Here is a 22,004-nt window from a genome sequence, read left to right as displayed (position 1 = left end):
CCTCAGTCGGTCGACATAGACCCAGACACGGACACTGATTTCAGTGTCGACGGTGAAGAAACAAACGTATTTTCCTTTAGGGCCACACGTTAAGGGCAATGAAGGAGGTGTTACATATTTCTGATACTCCAAGTACCACAAAGAAGGGTATTATGTGTGAGGTGAAAAAACTACCTGTAGTTTTTCCTGAATCAGATAAATTAAATGAAGTGTGTGATGATGCGTGGGTTTTCCCCGATAGAAAATTATTGGCGGTATACCCTTTCCCGCCAGAAGTTAAGGCGCATTGGGAAACACTCCTCAGGGTGGATAAGGCGCTCACATGCTTATCAGAAAAATATCCTAAAAAGTATACACACACATGCTGGTGTTATACTGTGACCAGCGATCGCCTCAGCCTGGATGTGCAGAGCTGAGGTGGCTTGGTCGGATTCCCTGACTAAAAATATTGATACCCTTGACAGGGACAGTATTTTATTGACTATAGAGCATTTAAAGGATGCATTTCTATATATACGAGATGCGCAGAGGGATATTTGCACTCTGGCATCAAGAGTAAATGCGATGTCCATATCTGCAAGAAGATGTTTATGGACACGACAGTGGTCAGGGGATGCAGATTCCAAACGGCACAAAGATGTATTGCCGTATAAAAGGGGAGGAGTTATTTGGGGTCGGTCCATGGGACCTGGTGGCCACGGCAACTGCTGGAAGATCCACCGTTTTTTACCCTAAGTCACATCTCTGCAGAAAAAGACACCGTCTTTTCAGCCTCAGTCTTTTCGTCCCTATAAGATATCTGCCCAGGGATAGAGGAAAGGGAAGAAGACTGCAGCAGGCAGCCCATTCCCAGTAACAGAAGCCCTCCACCGCTTCTACTAAGTTCTCAGCATGACGCTGGGACCGTACAGGACCCCTGGATCCTACAAGTAGTATCAAAGGGGCACAGATTGGAATGTCGAGGCGTTTCCCCCCTCGCAGGTTCCTGTAGTCTGCTGTACCAATGTCCCCCTCCGACAGGGAGGCAGTATTGAAAACAATTCACAAGCTGTATTCCCAGCAGGTGATAATAAAATTACCCCTCCTACAACAAGGAAAGGGGTATTGTTCCACACTATAGGGTGGTACTGAAGCCAGAAGGCTAGGTGAGACCGATTCTAAATCTGAAAAATTTGAACACTTACAAGGGTTCAAATCCAGATGGAGTCACTCAGAGCAGTGATAGCAAACTGGGAACAAGGGGACTATATGGTGTCCCGGGACATCAGGGATGCTTACCTCCATGTCCCAAAATTTGCTTTTCTCACCAAGGGTACCTCAGGTTCGTGGTACAGAACTGTCACTATCAGTTTCAGACGATGCCGTTGGAGTGTCCAAGGCACCCCGGGTCTTTACCAAGGTAATGACCGAAATGAGGATTCGTCTTCAAAGAAAATGGACGACCTCCTGATAAGAACAAGGTCCAGAGAACAGTTGGAGGTCGGAGTAGCACTATCTTAAGTAGTTCTACGACAGCACGGGTGGATTCTAAATATTCCAAAACCGCAGTTGTTCCGACGACACGTCTGCTGGTCCTAGGGATGATTCTGGACACAGTCCAGGAAAAGGGTGTTTCTCCCAGAGGAGAAAGCCAGGGAGTTATCCGAGCTAATCGGGATCCTCCTAAAACCAGGAAAAGTGTCAGTGCATCATTGCACAAGAGTCCTGGTAAAAAATGGTGGCTTATTACGAAGCGCTTCCATTCGGCAGATTTCACGCAAGAACTCTTCAGTGGGATCTGCTGGACAAATGGTCCGGATCGCATCTTCAGATGCATCAGCGGATAACCCTATATCCAAGGACAAGGGTGTCTCTCCTGTGGTGATTACAGAGTGCTCATCTTCTAGAGGGCCGCAGATTCGGCATTCAGGATTGGATGCTGGTATCCACGGAGGCCAGCCTGAGAGGCTGGGGAGCAGTCACACAGGGAAAAAATTTCCAGGGAGTGTGATCAAGTCTGGAGAATTCTCTCCACATAAATATACTGGAGCTAAGAGCAAATTTGTAATGCTATAAGCTTAGCAAGGCCTCTGCTTCAAGGTCAGCCGGTATTGATCCAGTGGGATAACATCACGGCAGTCGCCCACGTAAACAGATAGGGCGGCACAAGAAGCAGGAGGGCAGTGGTCAAAACTGCAAGGATTTTTCGCTAGACGGAAAATCATGTGATAGCACTGTCAGCAGTGTTCATTCCGGGAGTGGACGACTGGGAAGCAGACTTCCTCAGCAGGCACGACCTCCACCCGGGAGAGTGGGAACTTCATCGGGAAGTTTTCCGCATGATTGTGAACCGTTGGGAAAGACCAAAGGTGGAAATGATGGCGTCCCGCCCGAACAAAAAACGGGACAGGTATTGCGCCAGGTCACGAGACCTTCAGGCGATAGCTGTGGACGTCCTGGTAACACCGTGGGTGTAACAGTCGGTGTATGTGTTCCCTCTTCTGCTTCTCATAACCAAGGTATTGAGAATTATAAGACGTAGAGGAGTAAGAACTATACTCGTGGCTCCGGATTGGCCAAGAGGGACTTGGTACCCGGAACTTCAAGAGATGCTCACAGAGGACTAATGGCCTCGGGAGCTAAGATGGGATTTGCTTTCAGCAAGAACCATGTCTGTTCCAAGAGGAACCGTGGCATCTGCCTCTAAGAAAGGACCTGCTCCAGCAGGGACCTTGTCTGTTCCAAGACTTACCGCGACTGCGTTTGACGGCATGGCGGTTGAACGCCGGATCCTAAGGGAAAAGGCATTCCGGAAGAGGTCATACCTACCCTGGTCAAAGCCAGGAAGGAGGTGACCGCACAACGTTATCACCACATGTGGTGAAAATATGTTGCGTGGGTGAGGCCAGGAAGGCCCCACGAAAAAATGTCAACTAGGTCGATTTCTGCACTTCCTGAAAACAGGAGTGTCTATGAGCCTCAAATTGGGGTCCATTAAGGTTCAAGTTTCGGCCCTGTAGATTTTCTTCCAGAAAAAATTGGCTTCAATTCCTGAAGTCCAGACGTTTGTCGAGGGAGTATTGCATATACAGCCCTTGTGTGCCTCCAGTGGCACCGTGGGATCTCAACGTAGTGTTGGGATTCCTCAAATCATATTGGTTTGAACCGATCAAATCTGTGGATTTGAAATATCTCACATGGAAAGGGACCATGTTGTGGCCCTGGCCTCGGCCAGGCGATTGTCAGAATTGGGGGCTTTGTCTTAAAAAAAAAGCTCATATTTGTTTTTCCATTCGGACAGGGCAGAACTGCGGACTCGTCCCCAGTTTCTTCCTAAGGTGGTGTCAGCGTTTCGCCTGAAACAACATATTGTGGTGCCTGCGGCTACTAGGGACTTGGAGGACTCCAAGTTGCTAGACGTTGTCGGGGCCCTAAAAATAGATATATTTCCAGGACGGCTGGAGTCAGAAAGTCTGACTTGCTGTTTATATTGTATGCACCCCAAAAGATGGGTGCTCCTGCTTCTAAGCAGACTATTGCTCGTTGGATTTGTAGTACAATTCAGCTTGCACAGTCTGTGGCAGGCCTGCCACAGCCAAAATCTGTCAATGCCCATTCCACAAGGAAGGTGGGCTCATCTTGGGCGGATGCCCGAGGGGGTCTCGGCTTTAAAATTTTGCAGAGCAGCTACGTGGTCAGGGGGGAACACGTTTGTAAAATTCTACAAATTTGATACCCTGGCTGAGGAGGACCTGGAGTTCTCTCATTCGGTGCTGCAGAGTCACCCGCACTCTCCCGCCCGTTTGGGAGCTTTGGTATAATCCCCATGGTCCTGACGGAGTCCCCAGCATCCACTAGGACGTTAGAGAAAATAAGATTTTACTTACCGATAAATCTATTTCTCGTAGTCCGTAGTGGATGCTGGGCGCCCATCCCAAGTGCGGATTGTCTGCATTACTTGTACATAGTTATTGTTACAAAAATCGGGTTATTATTGTTGTGAGCCATCTTTTTTAGAGGCTACTTCATTGTTATCATACTGTTAACTGGGTTCAGATCACAAGTTGTACGGTGTGATTGGTGTGGCTGGTTTGGGTCTTACCCGGGATTCAAGATCCTTCCTTATTGTGTACGCTCGTCCGGGCACGGTACCTAACTGAGGCTTGGAGGAGGGTCATAGGGGGAGGAGCCAGTACACACCATGTGATCCTAAAAGCTTGCTTTTGTGCCCTGTCTCCTGCGGAGCCGCTATTCCCCATGGTCCTGACGGAGTCCCCAGCATCCACTACGGACTACGAGAAATAGATTTATCGGTAAGTAAAATCTTATTTTCGGACTTTTTTAGGTCAAATTTGTGCCGTTTTTCCGACTTTTTAAAAAATCAGAGTTGTTGAAAAACACGTGGATCAGCGGATTAGCCACGGATCCACGTGTTTTGTCGGATTTCCGGCCGATATCGACAGTTTTTTGACCCATTTCTGACAATGTCAATCCGACTTTAAATAAAAAAAGTCAGATCGGCATTGTCGAAAACGGGCAAAAACCTCTCGGAATTGCCCGCAAATTGAATACTGAACTGTCGGATCCTCTCTGTCAGAGTGGGTCCGACAGGCATTCAATAGACCCCATGGTCCGTCTGTCAGATGATGAGTTATACCTCTGTGTGTATGGCCATTCTATGTGTCTGTCACACCTGTTGGCAGGTGTCCCACTCGCCGTGGCACTGCTGTTATTAGTGGAGGGGAGAGGTTTTCAGGTGACCAAGTATTTCCTCACACTTTTGGAAGGGACAGTAAATACCAGTTGGCCAGGATGGCACTCCCCCGGAATTTTGACTTCTGGAGGGCCTGATATCAGAGAAGTCTCTTCAGCCATTACCTAATCCTTTCTTTTTGGTCCAAGCTCCCAGCTCTGGGCTCCATCATGGATGGATGGATGTTGTGGTGCAGAAGTGCAGCATGCACAGTATCCTTTGCTTTGCCAGGGTACTTCTGACTCCTAAATACAGTCCTGCTCCTGGATGTAGTGTGCCTCCAGTGGGATGTGGCTTTGCCTCCTTTCCAGCAATGGTATGCTGGCTGTGGGGGCTGTGCAGAGCCGGATTAACAATGGGGTGGGTGGAGCTGTAGCACCAGGCCCCCCATTGAAAATAGGCCCACAGGAGACTGATACCGTTGACAAGAAAAACTTTCTGTCACAGACTGCCAGCGACCTCCTCTCATCCCATGCCCTGCCTCCTCCGGCTCCAGCACTCTCACCTGAGATCTCATGGAGCCATGCAGGCAGTGTGGTGGCTGCCCCTACCTCCCCTCCAGTCTCTCCTTTACTCGGGGTCCTGCTGTCACTCAGCCCCAAGCTCCACCCCCAGACTATACGGGGAGCTGCTGCTGCATGAAGCCATACAAATTTAATGGCTTCTAGATTAGTGTATGAATACTGTTTGTGTGTTGTGTGTGTATTGAATGTGTATGTAGTGGGTAGGTGTACTTTGTGTGTGTGTGTGTGTGTGTGTGTGTGTGTGTGTGTGTGTGTATATGTGGTGGGGGGGTGTATATGTTGTGGGGTTTTATAGTGTGTACTGTATGTGTGTATATGTGGTGGTGTGTGGAGGTGAATGTGTTAGTGGGCATTTTGGATGTTGGAATTGATCAGTGAATGGCTAATGAGTGCTAGATGGGGGTAGTTAACAGGTGCTGCGGTGTGAGTGTAGTATCGGGTGCTGTGGTGTGTAGTATCGGGTGCAGCTGTGTTGCCTGAGAGGAATGCGGTCAATATGGCGGCTGTTGGGATCCCGACACCCGTTGGAATACCAACGTCAGAACCCCGAAAGGGGCAGGAGACTGACTCCGGGATCCCGACAGTCGGCATCCTGACCAGAGGACCAGCCTCGGCGGGTTAGGTTTAGGGACATGAAGGGGGGGCGGGAGGGTTAGGCATTGGTAAACATGCAGGGAGGGAGGATTAGGGTTAGGTCCCCCCCCCCTTCTTAGGGGAGGTTAGGATCAGGCTGCCGGGGAGAGAGGCTTAGGTTTATGCAGCGGGGACAGGGGTTAGGTTTAGGCACCTCCATGGGGGAGGGGGGGGAGGGTTAGGGTCCGGCATTAAAGGGGGAGGTTAGATTTAGGCTGCGGGATCAGAGGGTTAGGTGGTAGGGGAGAGGGGGGAATACCATCTAGTCACCCCTGTTGGGATTAAGATCATAGTGATCCCGGCATTGGTATAATGGACGTCGGGATCTCATGTACCGGTAATACCTACTGAATCCGCCTGAGATACAAATGAAGTTACATGTGCTCAAGCATGACTATCCTTAATTCCTAGACTGTAATGGTGGAGTTTGGGAAGCTCTGGTATAGCATGTTTCTAGAAACAGAAGAGAGTGTAAAGGGCCCTGCGATTTGGCCGATTTTGACGACCAACGATATTAATGTTGCCCGATTTTTCATCAGCGCTTTTTTACATACACACTGAACGATTTCTATGGCCGATTTCGGCGATTACATTACATCGATATCGTCCAAATTGGCTCGCATGAATAAACCATGAACGACCAACGATGGACGACTGCGGTGACGCGCATCGTTCATTGTTGAAGCATTCACACTGAACGATATGATCATTTTTGAACGATATCGCTCACATCGTCCTTCAATATCGCCAAGTGTGTAGGGCCCTTTAGAAAGCTTGTCTATGTGACCATATGTATACTGTTATTTACAGGCACAGCTGTATGAGATATTCAGTCTGGATGCTGATGAAGAGTTGATCATTTGTAAATATTATGAGAAAAAGCTGATTGATTTCTGCAATGTTTTCAAGCCAGCAATGCCGAAATCTGTCCTGGTGAGTAACCAAGAGAGCCCTGTCTCCATAATGCTTTTCAAATAGCAAAAATGTATATTTTACGTGGCTTGAAATGATTGATATAATTTAGTAAATTTACACCTAATTTCTGTGTGAGTGTATCTATAGACCATGAAGGAATTCTGGAACCGGAACATATTTGTAGGGCTGTTTCACACACGCCGGTTTTCACCGGATGGCAAAAAGCTGGACAAACTTTGTCCGGCTTTTTGCCATCCGGCAGTGTCTTTCACACATAACGGCTTTGAGCCATGGTTAATGCTGTGCGCATGCGCACCAGCAGGAGCGGCATGAAAAGAAAACGTGTGTGAAAGCTCCCATTCACACACGGTTCACTTCCTTCAAGGACGGCACGGCCCTGGCACGGCAGCCGGAACTTTCAGTGGATATTTCCGGCTGCCGTGCCGGGCCGTGCTGTGTGAAAGCACCCTACCGTACATTATTAATTAGAATACCGGTACGGGAAAAAGCACCGCTGCGTCCATACTGTCCACGCACCCTCAGACAGTTAAAATACACATTTAAGGATAATACAAACATCACAGTTGAACTTCAATGAGGATCGTTGGGTGAATTCAGGCTAGAGGCAAATTATTCCATCCTTAATAGATCATTAGTGGAATATAATAAAATTGGTATTTTGGACATAAGAGGACCTGTCTGTATAGAAATAGTTATTATTTGCGTGTGAAAGAATCACTTGGCATAAGAAGTTGTACCCAGATTTCACCAGGGAGTTATGGGACATTATATTTTTAATCCGTGCCAGAGAGCCAATTATTAGTATAGAAATAGTGTCTGCAATGTATATTATACTGTTAATTATATTGTAATTAGCAAGTGCATATATACATGCATGTAGACATTTACTCGCCTCCCTGTTTGCATTGGCATACAGTACAGAAACATCCTTCCTGTCTACAGTGGATTATTTCCCGTACTGTCATTATGCAAGTCTGCCACCTGGAGGTAGAAGTGACCAGAGCATCAGTTATTATTTTTACTTTTTGTTGATAAGGCACCATAAGTGTTTTGCAGTGCCGTACATACGGCAGACATTAGAACAATACAGGGTACACAGGACTTAACATTACAGTAACAGAAAAACTAAAACAGAGCACAGGTAACAATTAGCACTACAATAGACACCACAGTACACAATACAGCTGCGATGTATGGAAGCAAAGGAGTAGTCTAGTCCTGTACTACTAGGGGCCACTGGAAGAGAGAAACAGTAATGAGCGAGAGGAGATGTAGGTGTAGACATTCACTACGAAGGCGAGACAGCTGTAATTGAAGTTTGAGAGAAGAGAGTTGTGAGAACAGGAGGGAAGAAGGCCCTGCTCTAAGGAGCTCACAATCTAGGGGGTGGGGGGAGACAGACAGGTGACATGAGGAGCGAACAAGCAAAAGGTGGCCTGATGGTAGGAAGCAAGCGAGGCATAGATGGCCAAGGCATGAGGCAGTGGGTTCGGAGAGTGGCCTTGAAACTAGGTTGTGCGGAAGGGTACGCTTTGATGAACAGGTGGGTTTTCAGTACCCGTTTGAAGCTTTGCAAGGTCAGGGAGAGTCTAATAGCGTGAGGGAGTTCCAGTGAAGGGGGTAGCGCAGGTAAAATCATGGATTCGAGCATGGTATGTGGTGACCAGGGTAGAGGAGAGGCGACAGTCATTGGCCAACCGGAGTATTAGAATATTTCCTTATAACAATAGTGCCATCCTCATGATTGAGAGTTACCTGGGCTAATTAAAATATTGTTAGTAAATCAAGTCATTTAATAATAAATTATCTGAAACATAAATTTCAAACAATAGCTTATGTGTTTAATTAATTGTGACAATTTAAGCAGTGTATGCAGTGGCTGAAAGACAAATTGTATTTCCAGCTGCTCAGTGTGGGAGTGAGAGATAAGCAGTACTGTTGTGTATTTATCTGTCATTTGTTTAATCCTAATTTTTTTTTTTTTTTTTTGTCACAACCCCTTTTTTGATTATTGTTGTTTTTGTTATTATTTTATTATTATTCGGCAGAGGCATGAACTATACAGTTCTAGCTATACAGAAATCAGGTTGGTTTTTCATTTCAAATGATTGCCACTTTAAAACATTGGGCAGACTCGATGGAATCTCGCCTATACTGTACCTGCATCTTACAGGCTATTATATTTCCCCATTAGGGGTCAATCCAGTTAGGTGCGATTTGCTGTTTTCCTTGCAGATTCACTTTGCAAATTCATTTTTGACATCCAATTAGAAACTCACACTGTATCAGAGTAAACTCAAATTTTTCGATTCGCACCTCACTGAGGCTGAGTGATGGTAGGGAAAATCTTTATTTCTCTAACGTCCTAGAGGATGCTGGAGACTCCGTAAGGACCATGGGGATAGACGGGCTCCGCAGGAGACATGGGCACTTTAAGAAAGAATTTAGTTCCTGGTGTGCACTGGCTCCTCCCTCTATGCCCCTCCTCCAGACCTCAGTTTGATACTGTGCCCAGAGGAGCTCGGTGCTTTTCAGTGAGCTCTCCTGAGTTTGCTGATAGAAAGTATTTTGTTAGGTTTTTTATATTCAGGGAGCTCTGCTGGCAACAGACTCCCTGCATCGAGGGATTGAGGGGAGAGAAGCAGCCCTACTCTCTGAAGCTAGGTCCTGCTTCTTAGGCTACTGGACACCATTAGCTCCAGAGGGATTGGTACGCAGGATCTCACCCTCGCCGTCCGTACCAGAGCCGCGCCGCCGTCCCCCTCGCAGAGCCGGAAGATAGAAGCCGGGTGAGTATGAGAAGCACAAGACTTCATGATCTTCACTAGAGGTAACGCACAGCACTGCAGCTGTGCGCCATTGCTCCACACACCTCACATACTCCGGTCACTGTAAGGGTGCAGGGCGCAGGGGGGGGCGCCCTGGGCAGCATTTGGGACCTCATGTTGGCAAAAAGTACACATATATATACAGCTGGGCACTGTATATATGTATGAGCCCCCGCCAAAATTACTGTATAAGCGGGACAGAAGCCCGCCATCGAGGGGGCGGGGCTTCTCCCTCAGCACTCACCAGCGCCATTTTTTCTCCACAGCACCGCTGTGGGGAAGCTCCCCGGACTCTCCCCTGCTGATACACGGTAGAAGAGGGTTGAAAAGAGAAGGGGGGCACATAATTAGGCGCAAAAACTATACATACAGCAGCTACTGGGTTAACATTAAGTTACTGTGTTATTCCTGGGATATTATAGCGCTGGGGTGTGTGCTGGCATACTCTCTCTCTGTCTCTCCAAAGGGCCTGGTGGGGGAACTGTCTTCAGAAAGGACATTCCCTGTGTGTGTGGTGTGTCGGTACGCTTGTGTCGACATGTCTGACGAGGAAGGCTATGTGGGAGAGGAGCGGGAGCAAATGAATGTGGTGTCTCCGCCGACGGCGCAGACACCTGATTGGTTGGATATGTGGAAGGTTTTAAATGATAATGTTAATTCCTTGCATAAAAGATTTGACAAGGCTGATGCATTGGGACAGTCAGGGTCTCAACCCGTGCCTGACCTTATGTCGCAGGGACCGTCAGGGTCTCATAAGCGCCCACTATCCCAAATTGTTGACACAGATATCTACATGGATTCTGACTCCAGTGTCGATTACGATGATGCAAAGTTACAGCCAAAATTGGCTAAATCCCTTCGATATATGATTATAGCAATAAAGGATGTTTTGCACATCACAGAGGAAACCCCTGTCCCTGACACGAAGGTGTATATGTATAAGGGAAAGAAGCCTGATGTAACTTTTCCCCCTCACACGAACTGAATGAGTTATGTGAAAAAGCTTGGGAATCTCCAGATAAAAAGCTGCAGATTTCCAAACGGATTCTTATGGCTTATCCTTTCCCGCCAACGGATAGGCTACGATGGGAATCCTCCCCTAGGGTGGACAAAGCTTTAACACGCTTATCCAAAAAGGTAGCACTGCCGTCTCAGGATACGGCTACCCTCAAAGATGCTGCTGATCGCAAACAGAAGGTTACCCTGAAGTCCATTTATACACATTCGGGTACCTTACTAAGACCGGCAATTGCGTTGGCCTGGGTGTGTAGTGCTGTAGCTGCATGGACGGATACCTTATCTGAGGAATTGGATACCCTAGATAAGGATACTGTATTATTGACCCTGGGGCATATTAAAGACGCTGTCCTATATATGAGAGATGCTCAAAGAGACATTAGTCTACTGGGTTCTAGAATAAACGCTATGTCGATTTCTGCCAGAAGGGTCCTGTGGACTCGGCAATGGACAGGTGATGCCGACTCAAAAAGATATATGGAGGTTTTACCTTACAGGGGTGAGGAATTGTTCGGGGAAGGTCTCTCGGACCTGGTCTCCACAGCTACAGCTGGAAAGTCAAATTTTTTGCCTTATGTTCCCTCACAGCCTAAGAGAGCACTGCATTATCAAATGCAGTCCTTTCGTTCACAAAGAAACAAGAAAGTCCGAGGTGCGTCCTTTCTTGCCAGAGGTAGGGGCAGAGGAAAGAAGCTGCACAACGCAGCTAGTTCCCAGGAACAGAAGTCCTCCCCGGCCTCTGCAAAGTCCACCGCATGACGCTGGGGCTCCACTGGCGGAGTCGGGCCCGGTGGGGGCACGTCTTCGGAAGTTCAGCCACATGTGGGTTCACTCCCAGGTGGATCCCTGGGCAATAGAAATTGTGTCTCAGGGTTACAAGCTGGAATTCGAAGAGGTGCCTCCTCGCCGGTATTTCAAATCGGCCCTACCAGCTTCCCCCCAAGAGAGGGAGATAGTGTTAAACGCAATACAAAAATTGTATCTTCAGCAGGTGGTGGTCAAGGTTCCCCTCCTTCAACAGGGAAGGGGTTATTATTCGACCATGTTTATAGTCGCGAAACCGGACGGTTCGGTCAGACCCATATTGAATTTAAAATCTCTGAACCTATACTTGAAAAGGTTCAAGTTCAAGATGGAATCGCTAAGAGCGGTCATCACAAGCCTGGAAGGGGGGGATTTTATGGTGTCACTGGACATAAAGGATGCGTACCTTCATGTCCCCATTTATCCACCTCATCAGGCGTACCTAAGATTTGCGGTACAGGATTGTCATTACCAATTTCAGACGTTGCCGTTTGGTCTCTCAACGGCCCCGAGGATTTTCACCAAGGTAATGGCGGAAATTATGGTGCTCCTGCAGAAGCAAAGTGTCACAATTATCCCGTACTTGGACGATCTCCTCATAAAAGCGAGATCAAGAGAGCAGTTGCTGAACAACGTATCTCTTTCACTGAAAGTGTTACAGCAACACGGCTGGATTCTCAATATTCCAAAGTCGCAGTTGGTTCCTACGACTCGTCTGCTCTTCTTGGGCATGATTCTGGACACGGACCAGAAGAGGGTTTATCTCCCGATAGAGAAGGCCCAGGAACTCATGACTCTGGTCAAGAACCTATTGAAACCAAAAAACAGGTGTCAGTGCATCATTGCACTCGAGTCCTGGGATAGATGGTGGCGTCATACGAGGCCATTCCCTTCGGCAGGTTCCATGCGAGGACTTTCCAATGGGACCTACTGGACAAGTGGTCCGGGTCACATCTACAGATGCATCGGTTGATCACCCTGTCCCCCAGGGCCAGGGTATCACTCCTGTGGTGGCTGCAGAGTGCTCACCTTCTCGAGGGACGCAGATTCGGCATTCAGGATTGGATCCTGGTGACCACGGACGCAAGCCTCCGAGGTTGGGGAGCAGTCACACAGGGAAGAAATTTCCAGGGTCTTTGGTCAAGTCAAGAGACTTGTCTTCACCTCAACATCCTGGAGCTAAGGGCCATATACAATGCCCTACGTCAAGCGGAGACCTTACTTCGCGACAAACCAGTTCTGATCCAGTCAGACAACATCACCGCAGTGGCTCATGTAAACCGCCAAGGCGGCACAAGGAGCAGAGTGGCAATGGCGGAAGCCACCAGAATTCTTCGCAGGGCGGAGAATCATGTAAGCACACTGTCAGCAGTGTTCATACCGGGAGTTGACAACTGGGAAGCAGACTTCCTCAGCAGGCACAACCTCCACCCGGGAGAGTGGGGACTTCATCAAGAAGTCTTCACACAGATTACAAATCGATGGGAACTGCCACAGGTGGACATGATGGCATCCCGTCTCAACAAAAAGCTACAAAGGTATTGCGCCAGGTCAAGAGACCCTCAGGCGATAGCTGTGGACGCACTAGTAACACCGTGGGTGTTCCAGTCGGTCTATGTGTTTCCTCCTCTTCCTCTCATACCCAAGGTGCTGAGAATCGTAAGATAAAGAGGAGTGAGAACAATACTCATTGTTCCGGATTGGCCAAGAAGGACTTGGTACCCAGATCTGCAAGAAATGCTTACAGAAGATCTGTGGCCTCTCCTTCTGAGACAGGACCTGTTGCAACAGGGGCCCTGTCTGTTCCAAGACTTACCGCGGCTGCGTTTGACGGCATGGCGGTTGAACGCCGGATCCTAGCAGAGAAAGGCAGTCCGGAGGAGGTAATTCCTACGCTGATAAAGGCTAGGAAGGACGTGACATCTAAACATTATCACCGTATATGGCGAAAATATGTTTCTTGGTGTGAGGCCAGGAAGGCTCCTACGGAAGAATTACAGCTGGGCCGTTTCCTTCACTTCCTACAGTCAGGAGTGAATTTGGGCCTAAAATTAGGCTCAATTAGTGTCCAGATTTCGGCCCTATCCATTTTCTTTAAAAAAGAGTTGGCTTCTCTACCGGAAGTTCAGACTTTTGTAAAGGGAGTGCTACATATTCAGCCTCCTTTTGTGCCTCCGGTGGTACCTTGGGATCTTAACGTGGTGTTAAGTTTCCTAAGGTCACACTGGTTTGAACCGCTTAGAACGGTGGAGTTGAAATATCTCACGTGGAAGGTGGTCATGTTATTAGCCTTGGCTTCGGTTAGGCGAGTGTCTGAATTAGCGGCTTTGTCACATAAAAGCCCCTATTTGGTCTTCCATATGGATAGAGCAGAATTGCGGACCCGTTCGCAATTTCTGCCGAAAGTGGTATCATCTTTTCATATGAACCAACCTATTGTGGTGCCTGTGGCTACACATGACTTGGAGGATTCCGAGTTACATGATGTGGTCAGGGCTTTGAAAATTTACGTGGCCAGAACGGCTAGAGTCAGGAAAACTGAAGCGCTGTTTGTCCTGTATGCATCCAACAAGATTGGTGCCCCTGCTTCAAAGCAAACTATTGCTCGCTGGATTTGTAACACGATTCAGCAAGCGCATTCCACGGCTGGATTGCCGTTACCAAAATCGGTCAAGGCCCATTCCACTAGGAAGGTGGGCTCTTCTTGGGCGGCTGCCCGGGGGGTCTCGGCACTACAGCTGTGTCGAGCTGCTACTTGGTCGGGTTCAAACACTTTTGCAAGATTCTATAAGTTTGATACCCTGGCTGAGGAGGATCTCATGTTTGCTCAATCGGTGCTGCAGAGTCATCCGCACTCTCCCGCCCGTTTGGGAGCTTTGGTATAATCCCCATGGTCCTTACGGAGTCCCCAGCATACTCTAGGACGTTAGAGAAAATAAGATTTTACTTACCGGTAAATCTATTTCTCGTAGTCCGTAGAGGATGCTCGGCGCTCGTCCCAAGTGCGGACTTCTTCTGCAATACTGTTGTATATAGTTATTGCTTCAATAAGGGTTACATTATGGTTGCATCGGTCTTGAACTGATGATAGGTTGTTTTCATACTGTTAACTGGGTAGTTATCACAAGTTATACGGTGTGATTGGTGTGGCTGGTATGAATCTTGCCCTTGGATTAACAAAATCCTTTCCTCGTACTGTCCATCTCCTCTGGGCACAGTTTCTCTAACTGAGGTCTGGAGGAGGGGCATAGAGGGAGGAGCCAGTGCACACCAGGAACTAAATTCTTTCTTAAAGTGCCCATGTCTCCTGCGGAGCCCGTCTATCCCCATGGTCCTTACGGAGTCCCCAGCATCCTCTACGGACTACGAGAAATAGATTTACCGTTTTTAAGGTTAAAATGCTGGGACACTGGGGGTCATTCCAAGTTGATCGCTAGCTAAAAATGTTTGCTGCGCAGCGATGATGCAAAAAAAGGCGCTTCTACACATGCGTATGCGGCGCAGTGCGCACGCGCGACGTACTTTCACAACGGGCAAAGTATTTTTATGCAAAGTCTAGCGAAGCTTTTCAGTCGCAATGGCCGCTGCAGAGTGATTGACATGAAGTGGGCGTTTCTGGGTGTCAACTGACCGTTTTCAGGGAGTGTTCGAAAAAACGCAGGCGTGCCAAGAAAAATGCAGGCGTGGCTGGGCGAACGCAGGGCGTGTTTGTGATGTCAAATCCGGAACTGAACAGTCTGAAGTGATCGCAAGCTAGGAGTAGGTCTGGAGCTGCTCTGAAACTGCACAATTTATTATTTTTAGTCGCTCTGCGGTCCTTTCGTTCGCTCTTCTGCTAAGCTAAAATACACTCCCAGAGGGCGGCGGCTTAGCGTTTGCACGACTGCTAAAAACTGGTAGCGAGCGAACAACTCAGAATGACCCCCACTGTGTAGAACCCCTTGAGCACCCACCATAATGACTAATTAGGCATTTGGAGGTTTTTAATTTGTTTAATTGGGTAAATAATTACATTTCTCTTACGTCCTAGAGGATGCTGGGGTCCACATTAGTACCATAGGGTCCACTAGGAGCCATGGGCACTTTAAGAGTTTAATAGTGTGGGTTGGCTCCTCCCTCTATGCCCCTCCTACCAGACTCGGTTTAGAAAATATGCCCGGAGGAGCCGGTCACAGCTAGGGGAGCTCCATACGAGTTTTTCTAGTTTTATTATTTTTTAATAGAGTTAAGCACAGGTAGGCTGCTGGGCGCTGGCAACAGCCTCTCTGCTTCGTGGGACTTGGGGGGGGGAGTAGTGTCCAACCATTTGAGGTTAATGGCCACTAGCTCCGCTGACAGGACACTGAGCTCCTGAGGGTGTCGATCGCAAGCCCCCGAGGCGACCGCTCGCTCCCGCAGCACTGCCGCCACCCCCTGACAGAGCCAGAAGACGTCGGTGGTGAGTTGGACACCGTTGACCTGACAAGCGGGGATCCGGTGAGAATGGCGGCATCGGGGTGGGAGCGCAGCGCTCAAGCTGCGCTCCAGAGGGCTTAGAGGTACAGAGTGTGGCGCTGTAAGGGGCGCCCAGGGCCAGCGCAAACACCCTTACACTGGTCACAGCAGCTATCAGGGACACTGTACTACTAGCAACATTTACCTCAGGCCAGTGTAATCTCTAGAAGTGTGGGAAGATGCGCCATTTTAGGGGGCGGGACTTCTCCTCAGAGCGGATCCAGCACTCACCAGTGCCATTTTCTCCTTGCAGATCGCACTACAGAGACGCTGACCCTACAGGGAGCGCTGACCCTCCACATAACTCCAGCTATCCTGTGCGGTACCAGGGGGTTATGAAAGAGGGGGGGAGAGTGTTATTCACATTACTGTGTAGTCTATTAAGGTTGCACAGTCAGCGCCAGGCATTTATTATATATCTGTCTACTGGGGCGCTGTGTGGGCTGGCTCCATAACTCTGTGTCTCTCTGAAGGTACTTGGGGGACATTTTCCTGTGTGTGTGTGTGTGTGTGTGTGTGTGTGTGTGTGTGTGTGTGTGTGTGTGTGTGTGTGTGTATGCTATATATCTCACATTACCATAAAGATAACAGAAAAATATCCGGGCGCCAAAGAAGGATAAAGCAGCAGACCAACTGGTCAAAAGGTATCCCCAATACCAAAAGATATATAGCGTGAATAGTGAGGTTTATGACCAGCTGAAATGCGCTAGAATGACTATGAATAAGCAGATAATACTTCCCTCACAGGTGTTCTTTCATGAAGCTTCATGTGTATTGCATGAACCCGAAATCAGATTCCAATGAAGTATGGACCTTAAGATATGTTTCCCTCATAGGTTTTCTGTCGTAGGACTTTGTACGTACAACATACGCTCGGAATCCATATAAAGGGAAAGAATAATCCACAAATAGTATAGTACGTTCAAAACAGAAAAATGTATTATAGTAAAAACCATAAAAGGAGGCTAATATGCGTAAATGGTATAGATGGAGGTTTACCAGATAGAAGTAGTGTATACGCCTTGTATAATGCTAAATTCAATAAGATCACATCACAAAGTAAAAAATCAAGGTGGGGGTTTACCAAACTTCCATGAGGTAAGGACTTTCAGATGTATCAAATGAGAAGGAGAAACCGGCTCCGGAACCTGTCTCCTAAGTCCAAAAGAGCTCTGTCCGTATGGTAAAAGTTCCCAACAAAGATGGAGCTCCTGTCATACAGTGCCGACGCGTTTCGGGACCTCTCCCTTCCTCAAGGCAGTATCCTTGAGGAATACTGCCTTGAGGAAGGTAGAGGTCCCGAAACGCGTCGGCACTGTATGACAGGAGCTCCATCTTTGTTGGGAACTTTTACCATACGGACAGAGCTCTTTTGGACTTAGGAGACAGGTTCCGGAGCCGGTTTCTCCTTCTCATTTGATACATCTGAAAGTCCTTACCTCATGGAAGTTTGGTAAACCCCCACCTTGATTTTTTACTTTGTGATGTGATCTTACTGAATTTAGCATTATACAAGGCGTATACACTACTTCTATCTGGTAAACCTCCATCTATACCATTTACGCATATTAGCCTCATGTTATGGTTTTTACTATAATACATTTTTCTGTTTTGAACGTACTATACTATTTGTGGATTATTCTTTCCCTTTATATGGATTCCAAGCGTATGTTGTACGTACAAAGTCCTACGACAGAAAACCTATGAGGGAAACATATCTTAAGGTCCATACTTCATTGGAATCTGATTTCGGGTTCATGCAATACACATGAAGCTTCATGAAAGAACACCTGTGAGGGAAGTATTATCTGCTTATTCATAGTCATTCTAGCGCATTTCAGCTGGTCATAAACCTCACTATTCACGCTATATCTCACATTACCATGTCTAGGGACTCTGTATCTTGTGCTGCAGAGTATGTATCTTCTCCAGAAGAGTCTATTCCATGTACTCAGGAATGCAATACACTGTCTCAGCCCTCTGAACCCGAACCCAAGTGGTGGCTTCTATTAAGGGTATGATATCCCAGATTTAATCTGGGATAGCTCATTATGAGACTGAAACACAGGTTTTAAAACAATCTGTGGAGGTTTTGTCATATTCAACTCCCACTACCTCATCAAAGTCCCCTGGTTTATGCCCCCAAAAGCGTGCTCTTGCCTAGGTAATGCAAGTCGACACGGATACCAACTCTGATACGGGTGACGGTGATGGGGACATACTGCTAAAGGGGTGCAGCTAATGATTGAGGGCATTCGGGATGTTTTACACATTACTGACAAGGTTCCTGAACAGGTCGAGGAGGCTTTCTTTACAGACAATAAAAAAGTCTCCCTTACCTTTCCTGTGTCTCGGGAATTAAACGCAATATTTGAAAAATCCTGGGAAAACCCAGAGCAAAAATTCCAGATCCCAAAGAGAGTTCTAGTTGCTTTTCCTTTCCCTGAAGAGGATAGAAAAAAGTTGGAAAACCCTCCTATAGTAGACGCTTTTGTTTCTAGATTGTCTAAAAAGGTGGTTTTACCTGTCCCTGGGTCTACAGCTTTGAAAGAACAGGCAGACCGCAAGATTGAGACTACGCTCAAATCCATATACACTGCTTCAGGCGTGGCGCTTAGGCTCACTATTGATTGTGCATGGTTTTCTAAAGCCATAGTAAAGTGGTCAGGCACGTTACTAGAGGATTTAGATACTATGGATAGAAGTGACATTGAAATGTTTTTACGTCACATACAGGATTCTGCGGGTTTCATGGTGGAGGCCATGAAGGACCTTGGTAATCTGACTGCATGGACGTCTTCCATGGCTGTCTCGGCACGCAGGAGACTCTGGCTGCGCCAATGGTCTGCGGATGCGGAATCCAAGAAGAGTGTGGAGAACCTACCCTACACAGGTCAGGCTATATTTGGGGAGGCTTTGATGCGTGGATCTCCACGGCAACTGCGGGTAAGTCAACCTTTCTTCCCTCAGCCGCTCCGACGCCTAAGAAATACTTTTCTCTATCGTCCTAGTGGATGCTGGGGTTCCTGAAAGGACCATGGGGAATAGCGGCTCCGCAGGAGACAGGGCACAAAAAGTAAAGCTTTTCCGATCAGGTGGTGTGCACTGGCTCCTCCCCCTATGACCCTCCTCCAGACTCCAGTTAGATTTTTGTGCCCGGCCGAGAAGGGTGCAATCTAGGTGGCTCTCCTAAAGAGCTGCTTAGAAAAAGTTTAGCTAGGTTTTTTATTTTACAGTGATTCCTGCTGGCAACAGGATCACTGCAGCGAGGGACTGAGGGGAGAAGGAGTCAACTCACCTGCGTGCAGGATGGATTGGCTTCTTGGCTACTGGACATCAAGCTCCAGAGGGACGATCACAGGTACAGCCTGGATGGTCACCGGAGCCGCGCCGCCGGCCCCCTTGCAGATGCTGAAGTCAGAAGAGGTCCAGAATCGGCGGCTGAAGACTCCTGCAGTCTTCTAAAGGTAGCGCACAGCACTGCAGCTGTGCGCCATTTTCCTCTCAGCACACTTCACACGGCAGTCACTGAGGGTGCAGGGCGCTGGGAGGGGGGCGCCCTGGGAGGCAAATGAGTACCTATAAAGGCTAAAAATACCTCACATATAGCCCTAGAGGCTATATGGAGATATTTAACCCCTGCCTAATTTTTCTAAATAGCGGGAGACGAGCCCGCCGGAAAAGGGGCGGGGCCTATCTCCTCAGCACACGGCGCCATTTCCTCTCACAGCTCCGCTGGTCAGGACGGCTCCCAAGTCTCTCCCCTGCACTGCACTACAGAAACAGGGTAAAACAGAGAGGGGGGGGCACATTTATGGCGATATTTTGATATAACAAAGCAGCTATAAGGGAGCACTTATTATAAGGCTATCCCTGATATATATATAGCGCTTTTGGTGTGTGCTGGCAAACTCTCCCTCTGTCTCCCCAAAGGGCTAGTGGGTCCTGTCTTCATTAGGAGCATTCCCTGTGTGTCTGCTGTGTGTCGGTACGTGTGTGTCGACATGTATGAGGACGATATTGGTGTGGAGGCGGAGCAATTGCCAAATATGGGGATGTCACCTCCTAGGGGGTCGACACCAGAATGGATGCCTTTATTTATGGAACTACGGGATAGTGTCAACACGCTAAAGCAGTCGTTTGACGACATGAGACGGCCGGACAATCAATTAGTGCCTGTCCAGGCGACTCAAACACCGTCAGGGGCTGTGAAACGCCCTTTGCCTCAGTCGGTCGACACAGACCCAGACACAGGCGATGACTCCAGTGGTGACGGTGACGAATCAACCGTATTTTCCAGTAGGGCCACACGTTATATGATTTTGGCAATGAAGGAGGCGTTACATTTAGCTGATACTACAGGTACCACTAAACAGGGTATTATGTGGGGTATGAAAAAACTACCTATAGTTTTTCCTGAATCAGAAGAACTAAATGACGTGTGTAATGAAGCGTGGGTTGCCCCTGATAAAAAGCTGATAATTTCAAAGAAATTATTGGCATTATACCCTTTCCCGCCAGAGGTTAGGGAGCGCTGGGAAACACCTCCTAGGGTGGACAAGGCGCTAACACGCTTATCTAAACAAGTGGCGTTACCCTCTCCTGAGACGGCCGCACTTAAAGATCCATCAGATAGGAGGATGGAAAATATCCAAAAAAGTATATACACACATGCAGGTGTTATACTACGACCAGCTGTAGCAACTGCCTGGATGGGCAGTGCGGGGGTAGTTTGGTCAGAGTCCCTGATTGAAAATATTGATACCCTGGACAGGGACAATATTTTACTGTCGTTAGAACAAATAAAGGATGCATTTCTTTATATGCGTGATGCACAGAGGGATATATGCACACTGGCATCACGGGTAAGTGCTATGTCCATTTCGGCCAGAAGAGCTTTATGGACGCGACAGTGGACAGGCGATGCGGATTCAAAACGGCATATGGAAGTTTTGCCGTATAAGGGGGAGGAGTTATTTGGAGTCGGTCTATCAGATTTGGTGGCCACGGCTACAGCCGGGAAATCCACCTTTCTACCTCAAGTCACTCCCCAACAGAAAAAGGCACCGACTTTTCAACCGCAGCCCTTTCGTTCCTTTAAAAATAAGAGAGCAAAGGGCTATTCATATCTGCCACGAGGCAAAGGTCGAGGGAAGAGACAGCAACACGCAGCTCCTTCCCAGGATCAGAAGCCCTCCCCGGCTTCTACAAAAGCCTCAGCATGACGCTGGGGTTTCTCAAGCGGACTCGGGGACGGTGGGGGGTCGTCTCAAAAATTACAGCGCGCAGTGGGCTCACTCGCAAGTAGATCCCTGGATCCTGCAGATAATATCTCAGGGATACAGGTTGGAATTAGAGACAGATCCACCTCGCCGTTTCCTGAAGTCTGCTTTACCAACGTCCCCCTCCGAAAGGGAGACGGTGTTGGAAGCCATTCACAAGCTGTACTCTCAGCAGGTGATAGTCAAGGTACCTCTTCTGCAACAAGGGAAGGGGTATTATTCCACTCTTTTTGTGGTACCGAAGCCGGATGGCTCGGTAAGGCCTATTCTAAATCTGAAGTCCTTGAACCTGTACATAAAGAAGTTCAAGTTCAAAATGGAGTCACTCAGAGCAGTGATAGCGAACCTGGAAGAGGGGGACTTTATGGTATCCTTGGACATCAAGGATGCGTATCTCCACGTTCCAATTTACCCCTCACACCAGGGGTACCTCAGGTTCGTTGTACAAAACTGTCACTATCAGTTTCAGACGCTGCCGTTCGGATTGTCCACGGCACCTCGGATCTTTACAAAGGTAATGGCCGAGATGATGATTCTTCGAAGAAAAGGCGTATTAATTATCCCATACTTGGACGATCTCCTAATAAGGGCGAGGTCCAGAGAACAGCTAGAGATGGGATTAGCACTGTCTCAAGAAGTGCTAAAACAGCACGGGTGGATTCTGAATATTCCAAAATCCCAGTTAATGCCGACAACTCGTCTGCTGTTCCTAGGGATGATTCTGGACACGGTTCAGAAAAAGGTTTTTCTCCCG

The 22,004-nt window shown here is 48.0% G+C and overlaps 1 protein-coding gene across 2 annotated transcripts in view; it reads left to right on the top strand.

Moving 5' to 3' along the window:
* The window catches only part of CCNH (cyclin H), an 81,859-nt gene that overhangs the window by 3,195 nt on the left and 56,660 nt on the right, over window positions 1-22,004 (top strand). Inside the window, exon 2 of one of the 2 annotated variants that reach the window (XM_063963967.1) lies at window positions 6,700-6,822. The exons of the other annotated variant lie outside the window; for it this stretch is intronic. Within the exon in view, the coding sequence (XP_063820037.1) occupies window positions 6,700-6,822 (123 nt within the window). The remainder of the gene's footprint in view (window positions 1-6,699; window positions 6,823-22,004) is intronic. 2 annotated transcript variants of the gene reach the window in all.

Source organism: Pseudophryne corroboree, chromosome 1, assembly GCF_028390025.1.
Source record: "Pseudophryne corroboree isolate aPseCor3 chromosome 1, aPseCor3.hap2, whole genome shotgun sequence".
Classification (NCBI taxonomy): Eukaryota; Metazoa; Chordata; class Amphibia; order Anura; family Myobatrachidae; genus Pseudophryne; species Pseudophryne corroboree.
This window is presented reverse-complemented; position numbering and strand designations above follow the sequence as displayed.